Source organism: Melospiza georgiana, chromosome Z (assembly GCF_028018845.1).
Source record: "Melospiza georgiana isolate bMelGeo1 chromosome Z, bMelGeo1.pri, whole genome shotgun sequence".
Taxonomy (NCBI): domain Eukaryota; kingdom Metazoa; phylum Chordata; class Aves; order Passeriformes; family Passerellidae; genus Melospiza; species Melospiza georgiana.
Genome location: NC_080465.1, coordinates 82,341,768 through 82,358,499, shown reverse-complemented (window position 1 = coordinate 82,358,499; position 16,732 = coordinate 82,341,768). Strand labels below are relative to the sequence as shown.

At 35.5% G+C, this 16,732-nt stretch overlaps 3 protein-coding genes across 7 annotated transcripts in view; 1 reads left to right on the top strand and 2 right to left on the bottom strand.

The window, feature by feature from the left end:
• Nucleotides 1–16,732, top strand: part of LOC131095541 (methyl-CpG-binding domain protein 2-like) — a 205,244-nt gene that overhangs the window by 24,686 nt on the left and 163,826 nt on the right. The window lies entirely within an intron of this gene.
• DCC (DCC netrin 1 receptor) lies at nt 342–14,624 on the bottom strand. 5 transcript variants are annotated; one of them, XM_058043431.1, is made up of 14 exons: nt 14,561–14,624; nt 14,088–14,126; nt 13,589–13,666; nt 13,009–13,203; nt 11,606–11,698; nt 10,950–11,057; nt 9,357–9,551; nt 6,382–6,523; nt 5,354–5,550; nt 4,339–4,389; nt 3,997–4,089; nt 2,286–2,429; nt 1,319–1,383; nt 342–449 (listed from the first exon to the last, which is right to left on the bottom strand). In XM_058043431.1, exons 3-14 carry the CDS (start codon nt 13,653–13,655, stop codon nt 360–362), a joined length of 1,440 nt encoding a protein of 479 aa, XP_057899414.1. In that variant the 5' UTR covers nt 13,656–13,666; nt 14,088–14,126; nt 14,561–14,624; the 3' UTR covers nt 342–359. The 5 variants fall into 5 exon arrangements, with proteins under 5 accessions (XP_057899414.1, XP_057899415.1, XP_057899413.1 ...); XM_058043432.1 differs by lacking the exons at nt 14,088–14,126; nt 14,561–14,624 and adding an exon at nt 14,327–14,546; XM_058043430.1 differs by lacking the exon at nt 14,561–14,624 and having other exon boundaries at nt 14,088–14,268.
• The window catches only part of SMAD4 (SMAD family member 4), a 23,061-nt gene continuing 21,224 nt past the window's right edge, over nt 14,896–16,732 (bottom strand). Inside the window, exons 9-10 of the mRNA XM_058043439.1 lie at nt 16,644–16,732; nt 14,896–15,897 (exon numbers count right to left, since the gene is read on the bottom strand). The exon at nt 16,644–16,732 is cut by the window's right edge and continues 50 nt beyond it. Of these exons, the coding sequence (XP_057899422.1) occupies nt 15,686–15,897; nt 16,644–16,732 (301 nt within the window). The 3' untranslated portion in view covers nt 14,896–15,685. The remainder of the gene's footprint in view (nt 15,898–16,643) is intronic.

Below are 16,732 nucleotides of genomic sequence, written 5' to 3'. Positions count from 1 at the left end.
CATATATAAATTAATTAATAACTAATAAATGAATTAATAACTCATTAATAAATGAAATAATAACTAATAATGAATGAGCAATAATTACTAATTAATAATACATCAATAGTTCATTAACATTTGAATAGTAATTAATAATTAACGACACCAACACCAAAAAAAAAAAAGATTTTATTTTTTCTACCCAAACTTTATTCAACAACTCCTACAAAAAAACCCAAAAAAAAAACCGCTAAAAAAAGAGGGAAATTCCTTGAATAAATTAGCATAAATTAGCATAAATTAAGGGACTTCAGGAGCCGAGTCCTTTCTAATTTGGGGAGAAAAATTTGAATTTTTGGGGAATTTTGGGGAATTTTTTAAAAAGCAGATCCGGTGATGGCGTTCAGTTGTTTCATCAGCCCCTCCAGGCTCGCCATCTGTTCGCTCAGCTCGTCCTGCTCGTAAACCTGCAGAAAAATGCAAATTATATGTAAATTTTATGCAAATTTACTACAAATTTAATCTTAATTTCATTCCCATTTTGATTCTTAAATTGATCTTTTTAAAATCTATTTTTAAATCCAAATTAGCCCAATTCGTTCATAATTTTCCCGCAATTTTACCTTAATTTTATTCAAATTGTATGTAAATTTTATGCAAATTTTATGCAAATTTAATCTTAATTTGATTCCCATTTTGATTCTTAAATTGATATTTTTTTAATCAATTTTTTTATCCTAATTATCCCAATTCTTTCCCAAATTTTTCAGAAATTTTTCTCAATTTTATTCAAATTATATGTAAATTTTATGCAAATTTTATGCAAATTTCATGCAATTGTCATTTAAATTCTATTCTCATTTTGATTTTGAAACTGATCCAGTTTTTATCTAAATTTTATTCGAAATTTTTCCTCAATATTTTCTCAACTTCATTCAAATTTTATGTTAATTTTATTTAATTTTTATGCAAATTATATGCAAATTTTGTCTAAATTTAAACACCGTACGGATTTTTACATTGATCCAGTTTTATCTAATTTTTATTCCCATTTTTTCCCCATTTTGAACATTTATCAAATTTATGCATATTTTATGCAAATATTATGCCAATTCTATGCAAATTTTATGCAAATTTTATCTCAATTTGATTCCCATTTTGATTTTGAGTGTGATCCCGTTTTTATCTTATTTTTATTCCAATTATTCCCAATTTTTTTCCCAATTTTTTTAATTGTAAACAATTTTATTCATTTAAAGCATATTTTATGTTAATTATATGCAAATTTAATGGAAATTTTATGCAAATTAGTTATGGGGGTTTGGGGGGTACTTACATTGAAGGAATTCTTGAGGTCCTCGGAAGCTTCCGGAGCCGTGGGGAGCGGAGGCTTGAAAGGGGCTGGAAATGAAATTATAATTAAATTTTTAATTAAAATAAGGATTAAATTGATAATTGAAATGATATTGGGAAATTAGGGGGGAAAATGGGGATAAAATGGGGAAAAATGGGGAAAAAATGAGGGAAAAATTGGAATAAAATTGGGAAAAAATTGGGAATAAAATGGGGAAAAACTGGGAAAAAATGGAAATAAAATGGGGAAAAAAAGGGGAAAATTGGTGAAAAAGTGGGAAAAAATTGGGAGGAAATTTCTGAAAATTTGGGGAAAATTGGGGGAAAATTTGGGAAATATTGGAGAAAAGTTGGAGAAAAATTGGAATAAAATTGGAGAAAATTTGGAAAAAAATTTGGGAAAAATTCAGGAAAAATTGGGGGGAAAACTGGCACAAAATGGCGGCAAATAGGGGAAAATGGCAAAAAAAGGGACAAAAATTGGGGAAAATTGGAGAAAAAGTGGAAAAAAATTGGGAGAAAATTTCTGAAAATTTGGGGAAAATTGGGGGAAAAAGGGAGAAAAATGTGAGAGAAGTTAGAGAAAAATTGGAATAAAAATGTGGAAAATTTGGGAAAAATTTTGGGAAAAATTTGGGAAAAATTGGGGGAAAATGGCACAAAATGGCGGCAAATGGGGAAAAATGGGGAAAAAATGGGGAAAAATGGAAAAAAAAGTGGGAAAAAATTGGGAGGAAATTTTGGAAAATTTGGGGAAAATTGGGGGAAAAAGGGAGAAAAATGTGAGAAAAGTTAGAGAAAAATTGGAATAAAAATGGGGAAAAATTGGGAAAAAAAATGGAAAAAAAACCGAAAAAAATTCAAAATAAATCGGAAAAAAATAGGAAAAAAAAAGGGAAAAAAATAGGAATTAATAGAATAATTAATTATTAATAATTATTAATTTTTACCTTGGTGGAGGATGGAATTGTAGGAGATTTTAGGGGGGAAGGAATTGCCAAAACTCCTCAAGGGATGGGTGGGACGGACGCAGGCGGTGGGGATGATCCTGCTGGGAATTTCCTCGGGATTTCCTGCCTCAGATTCGCCCAAAACTGTTCAAAAAATTAAAAATAAATTTAATTTATTGCTAATTTTTCAATCAATAATTGCCTGGTTTTATTTCCCAATTTATTCCCATTTTATTCTAATTTTTTTCTCAATTTTTTCCCATTTTATTCTCATTTTTTTCCCATTTTATTCCCATTTTATTTTCATTTTTTCCCAATTTTTTTCTCATTTTTTTACATTTTTCCCCAATTTTATTCCTAATTTTTCTCAATTTTTTCTCCATTTTATTCCCATTTTTCCTGAATTTTTTCTCAACTTTTTCCCAATTTTCCCCAATTTTTTCCCATTTTATTCCCATTTTTCCTTAAATTTTTTCAATTTTTTCCCATTTTTTCCCTCATTTTTCCTCAATTTTTTCCCATTTTTTTCTCAATTTTTTCCTCATTTTTTCTCAATTTTTATTCCCAATTTTCCCCCAAGATTTCCCCCATTTTTAATCCAATTTTAAAAAAATTTTCAATTAATTAAAAATAATTAAAAATTAATTTAATTAATTGCTAATTTTTTAATCAATAATTACCTGATTTTATTTCCCAATTTATTCCCATTTTATTCTCATTTTTTCCCCAATTTTTCCCCATTTTATTCCCATTTTTTCCTTAAATTTTTCCAATTTTTTCCCATTTTTTCCCTCATTTTTCCTCAATTTTTTCCCATTTTTTTCTCAATTTTTTCCTCATTTTTTCTCAATTTTTATTCCCAATTTTCCCCCAAGATTTCCCCCATTTTTAATCCAATTTTAAAAAAATTTACAATTAATTAAAAATAATTAAAAATTAATTTAATTAATTGCTAATTTTTCAATCAATAATTGCCTGATTTTATTCCCCAATTTATTCCCATTTTATTCTAATTTTTTTCTCAATTTTCCCCCATTTTATTCTCAATTTTTCCCAATTTTTTCTCAATTTTTTCCCATTTTATTCTGAATTTTTTCCAATTTTTCCCCATTTTTTCTCAATTTTTTTCCCAATTTTCTCCCATTTTTCCCCAATTTTTCTCCATTTTATTCCCATTTTTTCCCAATTTTTTTGCAAATTTTTCTCTTTTTTTTCCCATTTTTCCCCAATTTTTCCCCATTTTATTCTGAATTTTTTCCCAATTTTTTCCCCATTTTTTTCTCAATTTTTCCCCAATTTTCCCCATTTTATTCTCATTTTTTTCCCATTTTATTCCCATTTTATTGTCATTTTTTCCCAATTTTTCCCCAATTTTTTCTCATTTTTTTACATTTTTTCCCCAATTTTATTCCTAATTTTTCTCAATTTTTTCTCCATTTTATTCCGATTTTTCTTTAATTTTTCTCAATTTTTTCCCATTTTTCCCCAATTTTTCCCCATTTTATTCCCATTTTTTCCTTAAATTTTTCCAATTTTTTCCCATTTTTTCCCTCATTTTTCCTCAATTTTTTCCCATTTTTTTCTCAATTTTTTCCTCATTTTTTCCATATTTTTCCCCAATTTTTCCCCAAATTTCCCCCATTTTTACTCCAATTTTTTTTTAATTTTTAATTAATTAAAAATAATTAAAAATTAATTAACTTTCACTCACTTTTATTGGGCAAGCTGGGGAAAGGCAGCGGCCTCAGGGGCAAATGGGGAAACGGCGGCTCCGGGTTGGGCACTGGGATTCCACTCACCACAGCTGAAAAATTAATTAAAAATTAATTAAAATTAATTAAATTAATTAAAAATAGAAAATTACAGAATTTTCCCATTTTTTTCCCCCAAAAAATCCGATTTTTTTAACAAAAAATTCGAATTTTTTTGGCATTTTTTACCAAAAAATCCCCAATTTTTTTCTCCATTTTAATTGAAAAATTAATTAAAACTTAATGAAAATTAAATAAATTAATTAAAAATTAATTAAATTCCAGAATTTTTCCCCATTTACCAGCATTGAGTTTTCCTCTGCGGCCGATTCCGGAATGTTCAGGCTCAGGAACTGAAATAAAATTGAATTTTTTAATTAAAAAATTAATTAACATTTGATTTAATTAATGATCAAATTTTTTTATTCAAAAAAAATTAAAATTTTAATTAAAAAATTGGGGAAAAATTGGGGAAAAATTGGGGGAAAAAATTGGAATTTTTGGGGATTTTTTGGGGATTTTTCTGATTGGCTGAGCCAATCAGGGGGCGGGGCTTCAGCGTGATTGACAGGTGAGCCCTGAGGGGGAAGGAGGCGCGTTCTGATTGGCCGAGCCAAACAAGGGGCGGGGCTTCAGCGTGATTGACAGGTCAGCCCTGAGGGAGAAGGAGGCGCGTTCTGATTGGCTGAGGTAAACAAGGGGCAGGGCTTCAGCGTGATTGACAGCTGAGCCCTGAGGGAGAAGGAGGCGCGTTCTGATTGGCCGAGGCAAACAAGGGGCGGGGCTTCAGCGTGATTGACAGCTGAGCCCTGAGGGAGAAGGAGGCGCATTCTGATTGGCTGAGGCAAACAAGGGGCGGGGTTTCGGCATGATTGACAGCTGAGCCCTGAGGGAGAAGGAGGCGCGTTCTGATTGGCCGAGGCAAACAAGGGGCGGGGCTTCAGTGTGATTGACAGCTGAGCCCTGAGGGAGAAGGAGGCGCATTCTGATTGGCCGAGGCAAACAAGGGGCGGGGCTTCAGCGTGATTGACAGCTGAGCCCTGAGGGAGAAGGATTTTTTTGGGGATTTTTGGAGAATTTTTGGGAATTTTTAGGAATTTTTTGGGAGAAATTTTGCAGAATTTTCATGGAATTTTAATTGAAATCTTGGGGGAATTTCTTGAAATTTTGAGAATCATTTGTGGGGATTTTTTGGGGATTTTTTTTTGGAATATTTGGGGAATTTTGGGGGATTTTTGGGGTGAATTTTGGACCAAATTTTGGATTTTTTTGGGATTTTTTGGGGAAAAAAAATGGAATTTTTTCAGAATTTCTTACCTGGTTGTGGAATATTTGGATTTCCCGGTTCCATTTCTGAATTTTTGGGTTCATTTTGGATTTCCTGGGGGTTCGGAGCCATCGCTTTTGAATTTTCTGAGGTTTTTTCCACATTTTTCAGCTCCATCTCCTCGTGGTGGATCCACAAATCCGGAGGTCTGGGCTCGGTCTGGCTCAGGGTTCTTTTGCCTTGGTTCCTGTGAAAAATGGAGAAAAAATTGGGAAAAAATTCAATTTATTTTGGGGAAAAATTGGAAAAAAATTGCGGAAAAATTCAATTTATTTTGGAAAAATTGGGGAAAAAATTGGGGAAAAATTGGGAAAAACATTCAATTTATTTTGGGGAAAAATTGGGGAAAAAATTGGGAAAAAAATTCAATTTATTTTGGGGAATAATTGGGCAAAAATTGGGGAAAATATGGGAAAAATTTGGGGAAAAAATTCAATTTATTTAGGGGAAAATTTGGGGAAAATATGGGAAAAACTTGGGAAAAAATTCAATTTATTTTGAGGAAAAATTGGGCAAAAATTGGGCAAAAATATGGGAAAAATTGGGAAACAAATTCAATTTATTTTAAGGAAAAATTGGGGGAAAATACAATTTATTTTGAGGAAAAATTGGGCAAAAATTGGGGAAAAATATGGGAAAAATTGGGGAAAAAATTCAATTTATTTTAAGGAAAAATTGGGGGAAAATACAATTTATTTTTGGGAAAAATTCAATTTATTTTTTGGGAATATTTTTCGGATTTTTTGGGAATTTTTTGGAGATTTTTTGGGGAAGTTTTTGGGAATTTTTTTAAGATTTTTAGGAAATTTTTTTTGGATTTTTTTGTGGGAATTTTTGGAGGATTTTTTTTTGATTTTTTTTCGAATTTTTATGGAATTTTTTTAGAATTTTTTAGAATTTTTTGGGAATTTATTTAGGATTTTTTGGGATTTTTTTGGTTTTTTTTGGGGGGGCGAATTTTTGTCAATTTTTGGAGGTTTTTTTTCCCCAAATTCCCCAAATTTTTGCAATTTCTCACTTTTTTTTCCTCTCCTGGTGTTTCTTGGAGCAGATCCAGGCTCCCACGGCCGCCGCCACCGCAGAGACGCCTCCAGAAATTCCCAGAATCAACAGCAAAACCCCAGGGTTGGAATTTGGGTTTTTTTCACCGATGGGAACCTCTAAAAATTTAAAAAAAATAAAAATATTAATTAAATTACAATAAAAATTGATAAAAATGCTAATTTGGCAAAAAATCCCCGCGAAAATCCCATTAAAAATGGAAAAAAATCACATTAAAAATGCAGAAAAATCCCCCAAAATTTTCCCCCATTTTTTCCCCACTAAAAAACCCCTGAAAATTCCCATTTTTTTCCCCGAAATTGCAATTTTTTTAATAAAAAATTCCAATTTTTAATTTAAAAATTCCCATTTTTTTTTCCGGCCCCGAGTTCTCCTCCCAAGGATCTCACGGTGATTTCCCGAGGAAGCAAACTGGAAAATTACAGGTAAAAAAACACCCAAAAATTCAATTAAAAATTAATTAAACATTAATTAAAAAGAATTGAAAGCATTTATTAAAAAATTCCTGCAAAAAATTCCCAAAAAATCCAAAAAAATATCAAAAAATCCCCTAAAAATCCTTCTCCCTCACAGCTCACCTGTCAATCACGCTGAAGCCCCGCCCCTTGTTTGCCTCAGCCAATCAGAACGCAACTCCTTCTCCCTCAAGGCTCCCCTGTCAATCACGCTGAAGCCCCGCCCCTTGTTTGCCTCAGCCAATCAGAACGCGCCTCCTTCTCCCTCATGGCTCCCCTGTCAATCACGCTGAAGCCCCGCCCCTTGTTTGGCTCACACAATCAGAAAAATCCCCAAAAAGTCTCTGAAAAATCCACCAAAAAATCCCAAAAAAAATCCCCAAAAAATCCCAAAAAATTCCCAAATAATCCTGAATCCATCATTAATAAAACCTAATTAAAAGCTAATTAAAAGTTCATTAAAATAATTAACAAAAAAATTATTTTTTCCTTTTGGTTGCACTAATATCAAAAGGCTCTGCCAGGGGATGGGCTGGGAAAGGCTCCCAAAATGGGGCCAAAAATGGCCCCAAAAAAATCCCTTAAAAATCCCAAAAAATTCCCAAATAATCCTGAATCCATCCTTAATAAAACCTAATTAAAAGCTAATTAAAAGTTCATTAAATTAATTAACAAAAAAATTATTTTTCACCTTTGACTGATCTAATATCAACAGGCTCTGGCAGGGAATGGGCTGGGAAAGGCTCCCAAAATGGCGCCAAAAATGGTCCCAAAAAAATCCCCAAAAAATTCTCAAATAATCCTGAATCCATCCTTAATAAAACCTAATTAAAAGCTCATTAAAATCTAATTTAAATAATTAACAAAAAAATTAATTTTTCACCTTTGATTGATCTTATATCAACAGGCTCTGCCAGGGCATGGGCTGGGAAAGGCTCCCAAAATGGGGCCAAAAATGGCCCAAAAAAAGCCCCAAAAAATCCCCAAAAATTCCCAAATATTCCTGAATCCATCCTTAATAAAACCTAATTAAAAGCTAATTAAAAGCTCATTAAACTAATTAACAAAAAAATTAATTTCTCAACTTTGGTTGCTCTAATATCATCAGGCTCTGCCAGGGGATGGGCTGGGAAAGGCTCCCAAAATGGGGCCAAAAATGGCCCCAAAAAATTCCCAAAAAAATCCCAAAAAATTCCCAAATATTCCTGAATCCATCCTTAATAAAACCTAATTAAAAGCTAATTAAATGCTCATTAAGGTAATTAACAAAAAAAATTAATTTGTCACATTTGGCTGCTCTATTATCAACAGGCTCTGCCAGGGAATGGGCTGGGAAAGTCTCCCAAAATGGGGCCAAAAATGGCCCAAAAAAATCCCCAAAAAATCCCCAAAAAACTCTCAAATAATCCTGAATCCATCCTTAATAAAACCTAATTAAAACCTAATTAAAAGCTCATTAAGTTAATTAACAAAAAAATTAATTTCTCGCCTTTGTCTGCTCTAATATCAACAGGCTGTGCCAGGGGATGGGCTGGGAATGGCTCCCAAATTGGGGCCAAAAATGGCCCCAAAAAAACCCCAAAAAATCCCAAAAAATTCCCAAATAATCCTGAATCCATCCTTAATAAAACCTAATTAAAAGCTAATTAAAAGCTGATTAAATTAATAAATGAAAAAATTAATTTGTCACCTTTGACTGATCTAATATCAACAGGCTCTGCCAGGGCATGGGCTGGGAAAGGCTCCCAAAATGGGGCCAAAAATGGCCCCAAAAAAATCCCCAAAAAATCCCAAAAAATTCTCAAATAATCCTGAATCCATCCTTAATAAAACCTAATTAAAACCTAATTAAAAGCTCATTAAAATAATTAACAAAAAAATTATTTTTTCCCTTTGGTTGCACTAATATCAAAAGGCTCTGCCAGGGAATGGGCTGGGAAAGTCTCCCAAAATGGGGCCAAAAATGGCCCAAAAAAATCCCTAAAAAATCCCAAAAAATTCTCAAATAATCCTGAATCCATCCTTAATAAAACCTCATTAAAAGCTAATTAAAAGCTCATTAAACTAATTAACAAAAAATTAATTTCTCAACTTTGGTTGCTCTAATATCAACAGGCTCGGGCAGGGGATGGGCTCCCTAAATGAGGCAAAAAATGGCCCAAAAAAATCCCCAAAAAATCCCAAAAAATTCTCAAATAATCCTGAATCCATCCTTAATAAAACCTAATTACGAACTAATTAAAAGCTCATTAAATTAATTAACAAAAAAATTAATTTCTCAACTTTGGCTGCTCTAATATCAACAGGCTTTTGCGAGGGGTTGGGCTCCCTAAATGGGGCCAAAAATGGCCAGAAAAAACCCCCAAAAAATCCAAAAAAATTCCCAAATAATCCTGAATCCATCCCCAATCAATCCCCATTAAAACCTAATTAACACTTCATTAAATTAATTAAGAAAAAAAAACGAATTTCTTACCTTTAGGAGAACGGTAATAGATGGATTCGGAGAGGGGGCCCGGTCCTTTGGAATTCCTGGCCTGGATTCTGAAGAAGGATCCGGAGTCCAGCAAGGCCTCAGGGATGGGCTGGGAAAGGCGCTCGGCTCCCACAGCCTGAGGGATCCATTCCGAGATTGGAGCGTTTTTTCTCGGGGAATAAAAGATTGTATAACCTAAAAAAAAAATTAAAATTAATTCCAATTAATAATTAATCATTATAAAATAAATTTTTGGGATTTTTGGGGGATTTTTTGGGATTTTTTGGGATTTTTTGGGGGATTTTTTTGGGACTTTTTAGGTCATTTTTGGTGGCATTTTGAAAGTCCAGGCCAGGAATTCCAAAGGACCGGGATCCCTGACAGAACCTCTCCCTTACCATTCTCCTAAAGGTGAGAAATTAATTTTTTTGTTAATTATTTTAATGAGCTTTTAATTAGCTTTTAATTAGGTTTTATTAAGGATGGATTCAGGATTATTTGGGAATTTTTTGGGATTTTTTAGGGATTTTTTTGGGGCCATTTTTGGCCCCATTTTGGGAGCCTTTCCCAGCCCATGCCCTGGCAGAGCCTGTTGATATTAGAGCAATCAAAGGCGAGAAATTAATTTTTTTGTTAATTAATTAAATGAGCTTTTAATTAGCTTTTAATTAGGTTTTATTAAGGATGGATTCAGGATTATTTGAGAATTTTTTGGGATTTTTTGGGCCATTTTTGGCCCCATTTTGGGAGCCTTTCCCAGCCCATGCCCTGGCAGAGCCTGATGATATTAGAGCAGCCAAAGGCGAGAAATTAATTATTTTGTTAATTATTTTAATGAACTTTTAATTAGCTTTTAATTAGGTTTTATTAAGGATGGATTCAGGATTATTTGAGAATTTTTTGGGATTTTTTCGGGCCATTTTTGGCCCCATTTTGGGAGCCTTTCCCAGCCCATTCCCTGCCAGAGCCTGTTGATATTAGATCAGTCAAAGTTGAAAAACAATTTTTTTGTTAATTAATTTAATTAGCTTTTAATTAGCTTTTAATTAGGTTTTATTAAGGGTGGATTCAGGATGATTTGGAAATTTTTTGGGATTTTTTGGGGATTTTTTTAGGGCCATTTTTGGCCCCAATTTGGGAGCCTTTCCCAGCCCATCCCCTGGCAGAGCCTGTTGATATTACAGCAGACAAAGGTGAGAAATTAATTTTTTTGTTAATTAATTTAACGAGCTTTTAATTAAGTTTTAATGGGGATTTAGTCAGGAGTGGTGGGGGATTATTTGAGAATTTTTTGGGATTTTTTGGGGGATTTTTGGGGATTTTTCTGATTTTTCTGAGCCAAAGGCTTCAGCGTGATTGACAGGTGAGCCATGAGGGAGAAGGAGGCGCGTTCTGATTGGCTGAGCCCAACAATGGGGCGGGGCTTCAGCGTGATTGACAGCTGAGCCCTGAGGGAGAAGGATTTTTAGGGGATTTTTTGAGGTTTTTTTTGATTTTTTGGGAATTTTTTGCAGGAATTTTTAAATAAATGTTTTTAATTCTTTGTAATTAATTTTTAATTAGCGTTTAATTGAGTTTTTGGGTGTTTTTTACCTGTAATTTTCCCGTTTGCTTCCACTGGGGGTTGCCAGCTCAGCTCGGCGTTCCGGAATTTTCCTTGTCGGGAAATCACCGTGAGATCCTTGGGAGGAGAACTCGGGGCTGGAAAAAAAAATGGGAATTTTTGAATAAAAAATTGGAATTTTTTTAATAAAAAAATTGGAATTTCGGGGAAAAAAATGGGATTTTTCAAGGGTTTTTAGTGGGGGAGAATTGGGGGAAAAATGGGGAAAATTGGGACAAAAATGGAGAAAAAAATGGGGAAAAATGGAAAAAAAATCAGGAAGAAAATGGGGAAAAATTGTGAAAAAATGGGGAAAAAATCAGAATAAAATGGGGAAATAATTGGGGAAAAACTGAAATAAAATGGGGAAATAATGGGGGAAATATTGGGGAAAAATGGAAATAAAATGGGAAAAATTGGAATAAAATGAGGAAAAATGGGAAAAATTGGGGAAAATAATTGGAATTCAATAGGAAAAAATGAGGAAAAATGGGGAAAAAATGAGGAAAATCTCCCCATTTTATTCCCATTTTAATCTGATTTTTTCCCATTTTTTTCCCATTTTTTTTCTCATTTTTCCCAATTTTTTTCTCATTTTTCCTGCAAAAAAATTTAATTTTAAATTAATTTTTAATTTATTTTTTACCTGCAGCTTTGGTGGTTGCACTCCCATAGAGGGGAATTCCCGGGCCGGCGTTGTTGAAAGCTTTGAGGGAAACCACGTAATGGGAATTGGGCTCTGAAAATGAAAATTAATTAAATTTTTAATTAATGAAAATGTTAATTAAAGGGAGTTTGGATTGGGGAAAAATTGGGGAAAAAAAGGGAAAAAATGGGGGAAAAAATGGGGGAAAATTGGAATAAAATGGGGACAAATTGGAATAAAATGGGGAAAAAATGGGGAAAAATGGAGAAAAAGTAGGAAAAAAATGGGAGAAAATTTCTGAAAATTTGGGGAAAACTGAAGGAAAATGGGGGAAATATTGGTTAATAGTTAGAGAAAAATTAAGAATAAAATGGGGAAAATTTGAATAAAAGTTTTGAAAAAATTGGGGAAAAATTGGGGGAAAATCGGCACAAAATGGCGGCCAATGGGGAAAAAAATGGGGAAAAAAATGGGGAAAATTGGAGAAAAAGTGTGGAAAAAAATTGGAGAAAATTTCTGAAACTTTGGGGAAAATTGGGGGAAAATGGGGGGAATGTTGGTTAAAAGTTAGAGAAAAATTGAGAATAAAATGGGGAAAATTTGAATAAAATTTTTGAAAAAATTGGGGGAAAATTGGGGGAAAATCGGCACAAAATGGCGGCCAATGGGGAAAAAATGGGGGAAAAAATGGGAAAAAACAGAGAAAAAGTGGAAAAAATTTTGGAGAAAATTTCTGAAACTTTGGGGGAAATTGGAGGAAAATAGGGGAAATATTGGGAAAAAGTTAGGGAAAAATTGAGAATAAAATGGGGAAAATTTGAATAAAAGTTTTGAAAAAATTGGGGAAAAATTGGGGGAAAATCGGCACAAAATGGCGGCCAATGGGGAAAAAATGGGGGAAAAAATGGGAAAAAACAGAGAAAAAGTGGAAAATATTTTGGAGAAAATTTCTGAAAATTTGGGGGAAATTGAAGGAAAATGGGGGAAATATTGGTTAAAAGTTAGAGAAAAATTGAGAATAAAATGGGGAAAATTTGAATAAAAGTTTTGAAAAAATTGGGGAAAAATTGGGGGAAAATTGGCACAAAATGGCGGCCAATGGGGGAAAAATGGGGAAAAAAATGGGGAAAAAAATGGGGAAAAAAAAGGGGAAAATTGGAGAAAAAGTGGGAAAAGAATTGGAGAAAATTTCTGAAAATTTGGGGAAAACTGAAGGAAAATGGGGGAAATATTGGTTAATAGTTAGAGAAAAATTAAGAATAAAATGGGGAAAATTTGAATAAAATTTTTTAAAAAATTGGGGAAAAATTGGGGAAAAATGGGGAAAAAAATCAGAAAAAAACGGGGGAAAATTGTGGAATTAATTAGTGGTTTTTTTAATTAATAAATTAATTAAAGCTTACCTAAATTAAGGATTTTGTAGGAGTTTTGGGTGCTGTCCAAGGTCACAGTGTGAGCATAGGGACTGCCCAAGCCATAAGAAAGAAGAAAACCCCGAATGAAAATTTTGGGGTTCAGGGGGGGGCTCCAGTTCAAGGAGATCCCTGAGGGTAAAGGATGGAGCTGGAGGGAGCTGGGTTGGTCAGGAACTTGAGATTCTGCAAAAAAAATAAAAAATATAAAAATTAAATTAATATTTAAAAAAAACTTGGCGAAAATCGGACAAAAATTAGATTTTTAATGGATTTTTTCCCAATTTTTTCCTAATTTTTTGTCAATTTTTTCTCAATTTTTTCCCATTTTATTCTCAATTTTCCCCCCAGTTTTCTCCATTTTACTCTCATTTTTTCCTCAATTTTCCCCATTTTATTTTCATTTTTTTCCCATTTTATTCCCATTTTTTCTCAATTTTCTCCAATTTTATTCCCAATTTTCCCCCATTTTATTCCCATTTTTTCTCAATTTTTTTTTCATTTTTTTTACATTTTTTAGGATTTTTTTGGGAATTTGGGGGGATTTTTTGGGAATTTTTTGGGCTCTCACCTTTGGATTTTTGCTGTCCCTTTGTCCCCGCCAGCAGCACCAGGAGCCAAATCCAGGAGATTTCCATTCTGTGCCCACCTGAAAATGCCAAAAAAACCCAAAAAATTCATTAAAAAACCTTTTAGGGTTAATAACTTAAGGTTTGGGAGTTAAAAATTGGGAATTTTGGGTGAAAAAATTGGGAATTTTTGGAAAAAAATGGGAATTTTAGGGGTTAAAACCCGGTCAGTTTGGGTCTTGGAAGGGGAAAACATGGGAATCGTGAGGGGAAAAAATCCGGAATTTTTGGGGTTTAAAATGCGGGAGTTTTAGGGTTAAAAATTTAAGGTTTAAGGGATTAAAACTGGGAATTTTGGGGTAAAAATCGCAATTTTGGGGATAAAAATTATTAATTTTTAGCTCTTTTATCCCCTCGCGCCGCGCCGCTCGATCCCTCCCCTCACGCGAACAAAACCCTCCCCAAACCCTTGGAGAAACAAAGAAAAAATCCGATAAAAACCTGGAAATTTTGCGTTTAAATCCTTCCTCGCTTCATCTTCTGGGTGTTCCGGGCAATTTTAGCGAAAATTTGAGGGAAAAAAAAGGAAAAATGGACAAAAAAAAGAGAAAAATTGGGAATAAAAAAGGGCGGGAGCCGCTCGCGGGCGCCTCTGAGGGGAAGGGGGGGGGGGTAAAGGGGGAGTGGTCGAATTAATTACGATTTTTGAGGGTTTTTAATAAAAACCTGGAAATTTTTGCCTTTTAATCCTTCCTCGCTTCATCTCCTGGGTGTTCCGGGTAATTTTAGCGAAAATTTGAGGGAAAAAAAAGGAAAAATGGACAAAAAAAAGAGAAAAATTGGGAATAAAAAAGGGGCGGGAGCCGCTCGCCGGCGCCCTCAGAGGCCTCTGAGGGGAAGGGGGGGGGGAAGGGGGAGTGGTCGAATTAATTCCGATTTTTGGGGGGTTTTTAATAAAAACCTGGAAATTTTACCTTTTAATCCTTCCTCGCTTCATCTTCTGGGTGTTCCGGGGAATTTCAGCGAAAATTTGAGGGAAAAAAAGGAAAAATGGACAAAAAAAAAGGAGAAAAATAAAAGGGGGCGGGAGCCGCTCGCGGGCGCCTCAAGATTCCCAGCAAAAAAATCCACCAAAAAAATCCCCAAAAAATAAAAAAAAAACAAAAATAAAAAAAATCTCCCCAAAAATCCCAGAAATTGGATTAAAATTAAAATTAAAATAAAATAAAACCCTGGAACCGCAGCTCCGACCCCGGCCCTCACGAACTCGCCCTCCCCAAACCTCAACGAAACAACAGAGCCCAGAGCGGAATTTTTTTCCTTTTTTAATCAAAAACCATAACTCTGAATTACAGAATTTCAGCAAATTTAGCTACATTATCTTTTGTGAAAATTATATTTTTCACCGACTAGCTCCTAATGAAACAAAAAAAAAACCAAAAAAACGTACAGGAAGCTACAAAAAAAAACTACCGGGAATCCCGTTGAGCGCTTATCAAAAGGAGATAAGAAAAGGCCGAGCTGGGCGCCGCCATCTTGTTGCTGCCGGAAGTCGCCGCTGGGCGCCGCCATCTTGTTGCCGGAAAGCGCGGGAAAACGTGGGCGCCGCCATCTTGTTGCCGGAATGCGCGGGAAAAAGTGGGCGCCGCCATCTTGGAAAAGCATCACGTGACGACATGGGGGCCGCCATCTTGGATGGCGGCGAGTCGGAATAATTAAATTTAATGATTAATTGCGATGATTAATTGGAATTATCAATTGCAATGATTAATTTTAATGATTAATTGGGAATAATTCGGGCTGTTCTCGCGGTGAGGGCGGGAAATTCGCTGGGGCGGGGCGGCGGCAGAAGGGGCGGACACCTGAGGGGACACAAGGCCCAAAGGCGCGGCCGGGGGCACTCAGGGTGGGCACAGCTGTGATGTGGGCACAGGGTGGCAGAGTAGTGCCCCACAACCCCACGGTGGGCACAGCTGCGATGCGACGACTCCGGCGCAGTTCCAAATCCTGCAAATTTGGGAAATTCTTCCAAATCCTGCGCGTTCCGCTCCGAGCAAAGTGGGCAAACGGCGACGCAGCGATGCAGGAAATGCGCCGGCTCAATCCAGCGGCTGCGGGTCGGCGATGGGCATGGTGTGCAGCACTTCATCCAAAAGTTGCAACGCTCGGTGCAGGTGGATCTCGATCCAGCACGGCGTCTCCTTGATGCTTTGGCGCGGGTAATCGGGGCCCCAGCCCTTGACGAAGCTCATGCGCAAAATGCAGAGGCGCCGCAGGTCGTCCACGCCGATGCCCGCGGCGGCGGAGAGGCCTGAATGCGAGAGATGCATTTATTGCAACTATTCCGGTGCATTCAATGCAACCATTGCTGTGTATTCAATGGAACCATCCCTGTGCATTTAATGCAAGCATTGCTGTGTATTCAATGTAACCATTGCTGTGCATTTATTGCAACCATTGCTGTGTATTCAATGGAACCACCCCTGTGCATTTATTGCAGCCATTGCTGTGCATTCAATGCAAATATTGCTGTGAATTCAATGCAAAAATCCCTGTGCATTCAATTCAGCCATTTCTGTGCATTCAATGCAGGTATTGCTGTGCATTCAATGCAAATATTGATGTGAATTTATTGCAACCATTCTGTGTATCCAATGGAAGCATCCCTGTGCATTTATTGCGACCATTGTTGTGTATTCAATGGAACCATTGATGTGTATTTATTGCAGCCACTGCTGTGCATTCAATGCAAGAATTGCTGCGTATTCAGCGGAAAAATTGCTGTGCATTCAATGCAAACATTGTTGTGTATTCAATGGAATCATTGCTGTGTACTCAATGGAAAAACTGCTGTGCATTTACTGCAACCATCCCTGTGCATTTATTGCAGCCATTGTTGTGTATTCAATGGAATCACTGCTGTGTATTCAATGGAAAAATTGCTGTGCATTCCCTGCCCCCATTCCTGTGCATGTCCTGCACCCATCCCTGTGCATTCCCTGCACCCATTCCTGTGCATGTCCTGCACCCAGTGTCCCTGTCCCTGTCCCCACTCACTGATAGCAGGTGCGATTCCTCCAACGGAGCCGGGCCCGGGGATGTTTCCTGCAACAGCTGCGGCTTGAGCGGCTGCTGCCGCCTGCGCC

Coding starts and splice junctions, on each gene's coding strand:
- DCC (XM_058043431.1), bottom strand. CDS start 13,655: ATGGAAATCTCCTGGATTTGGCTCCTGGTGCTGCTGGCGGGGACAAAG. Junction 13,204..13,588: donor GGGACAGCAAAAATCCAAAG/GTGAGAGCCCAA, acceptor TTTTTTTTGCAG/AATCTCAAGTTCCTGACCAA. Junction 4,390..5,353: donor TCCAAATATTCCACAACCAG/GTAAGAAATTCT, acceptor ATTTTATTTCAG/TTCCTGAGCCTGAACATTCC.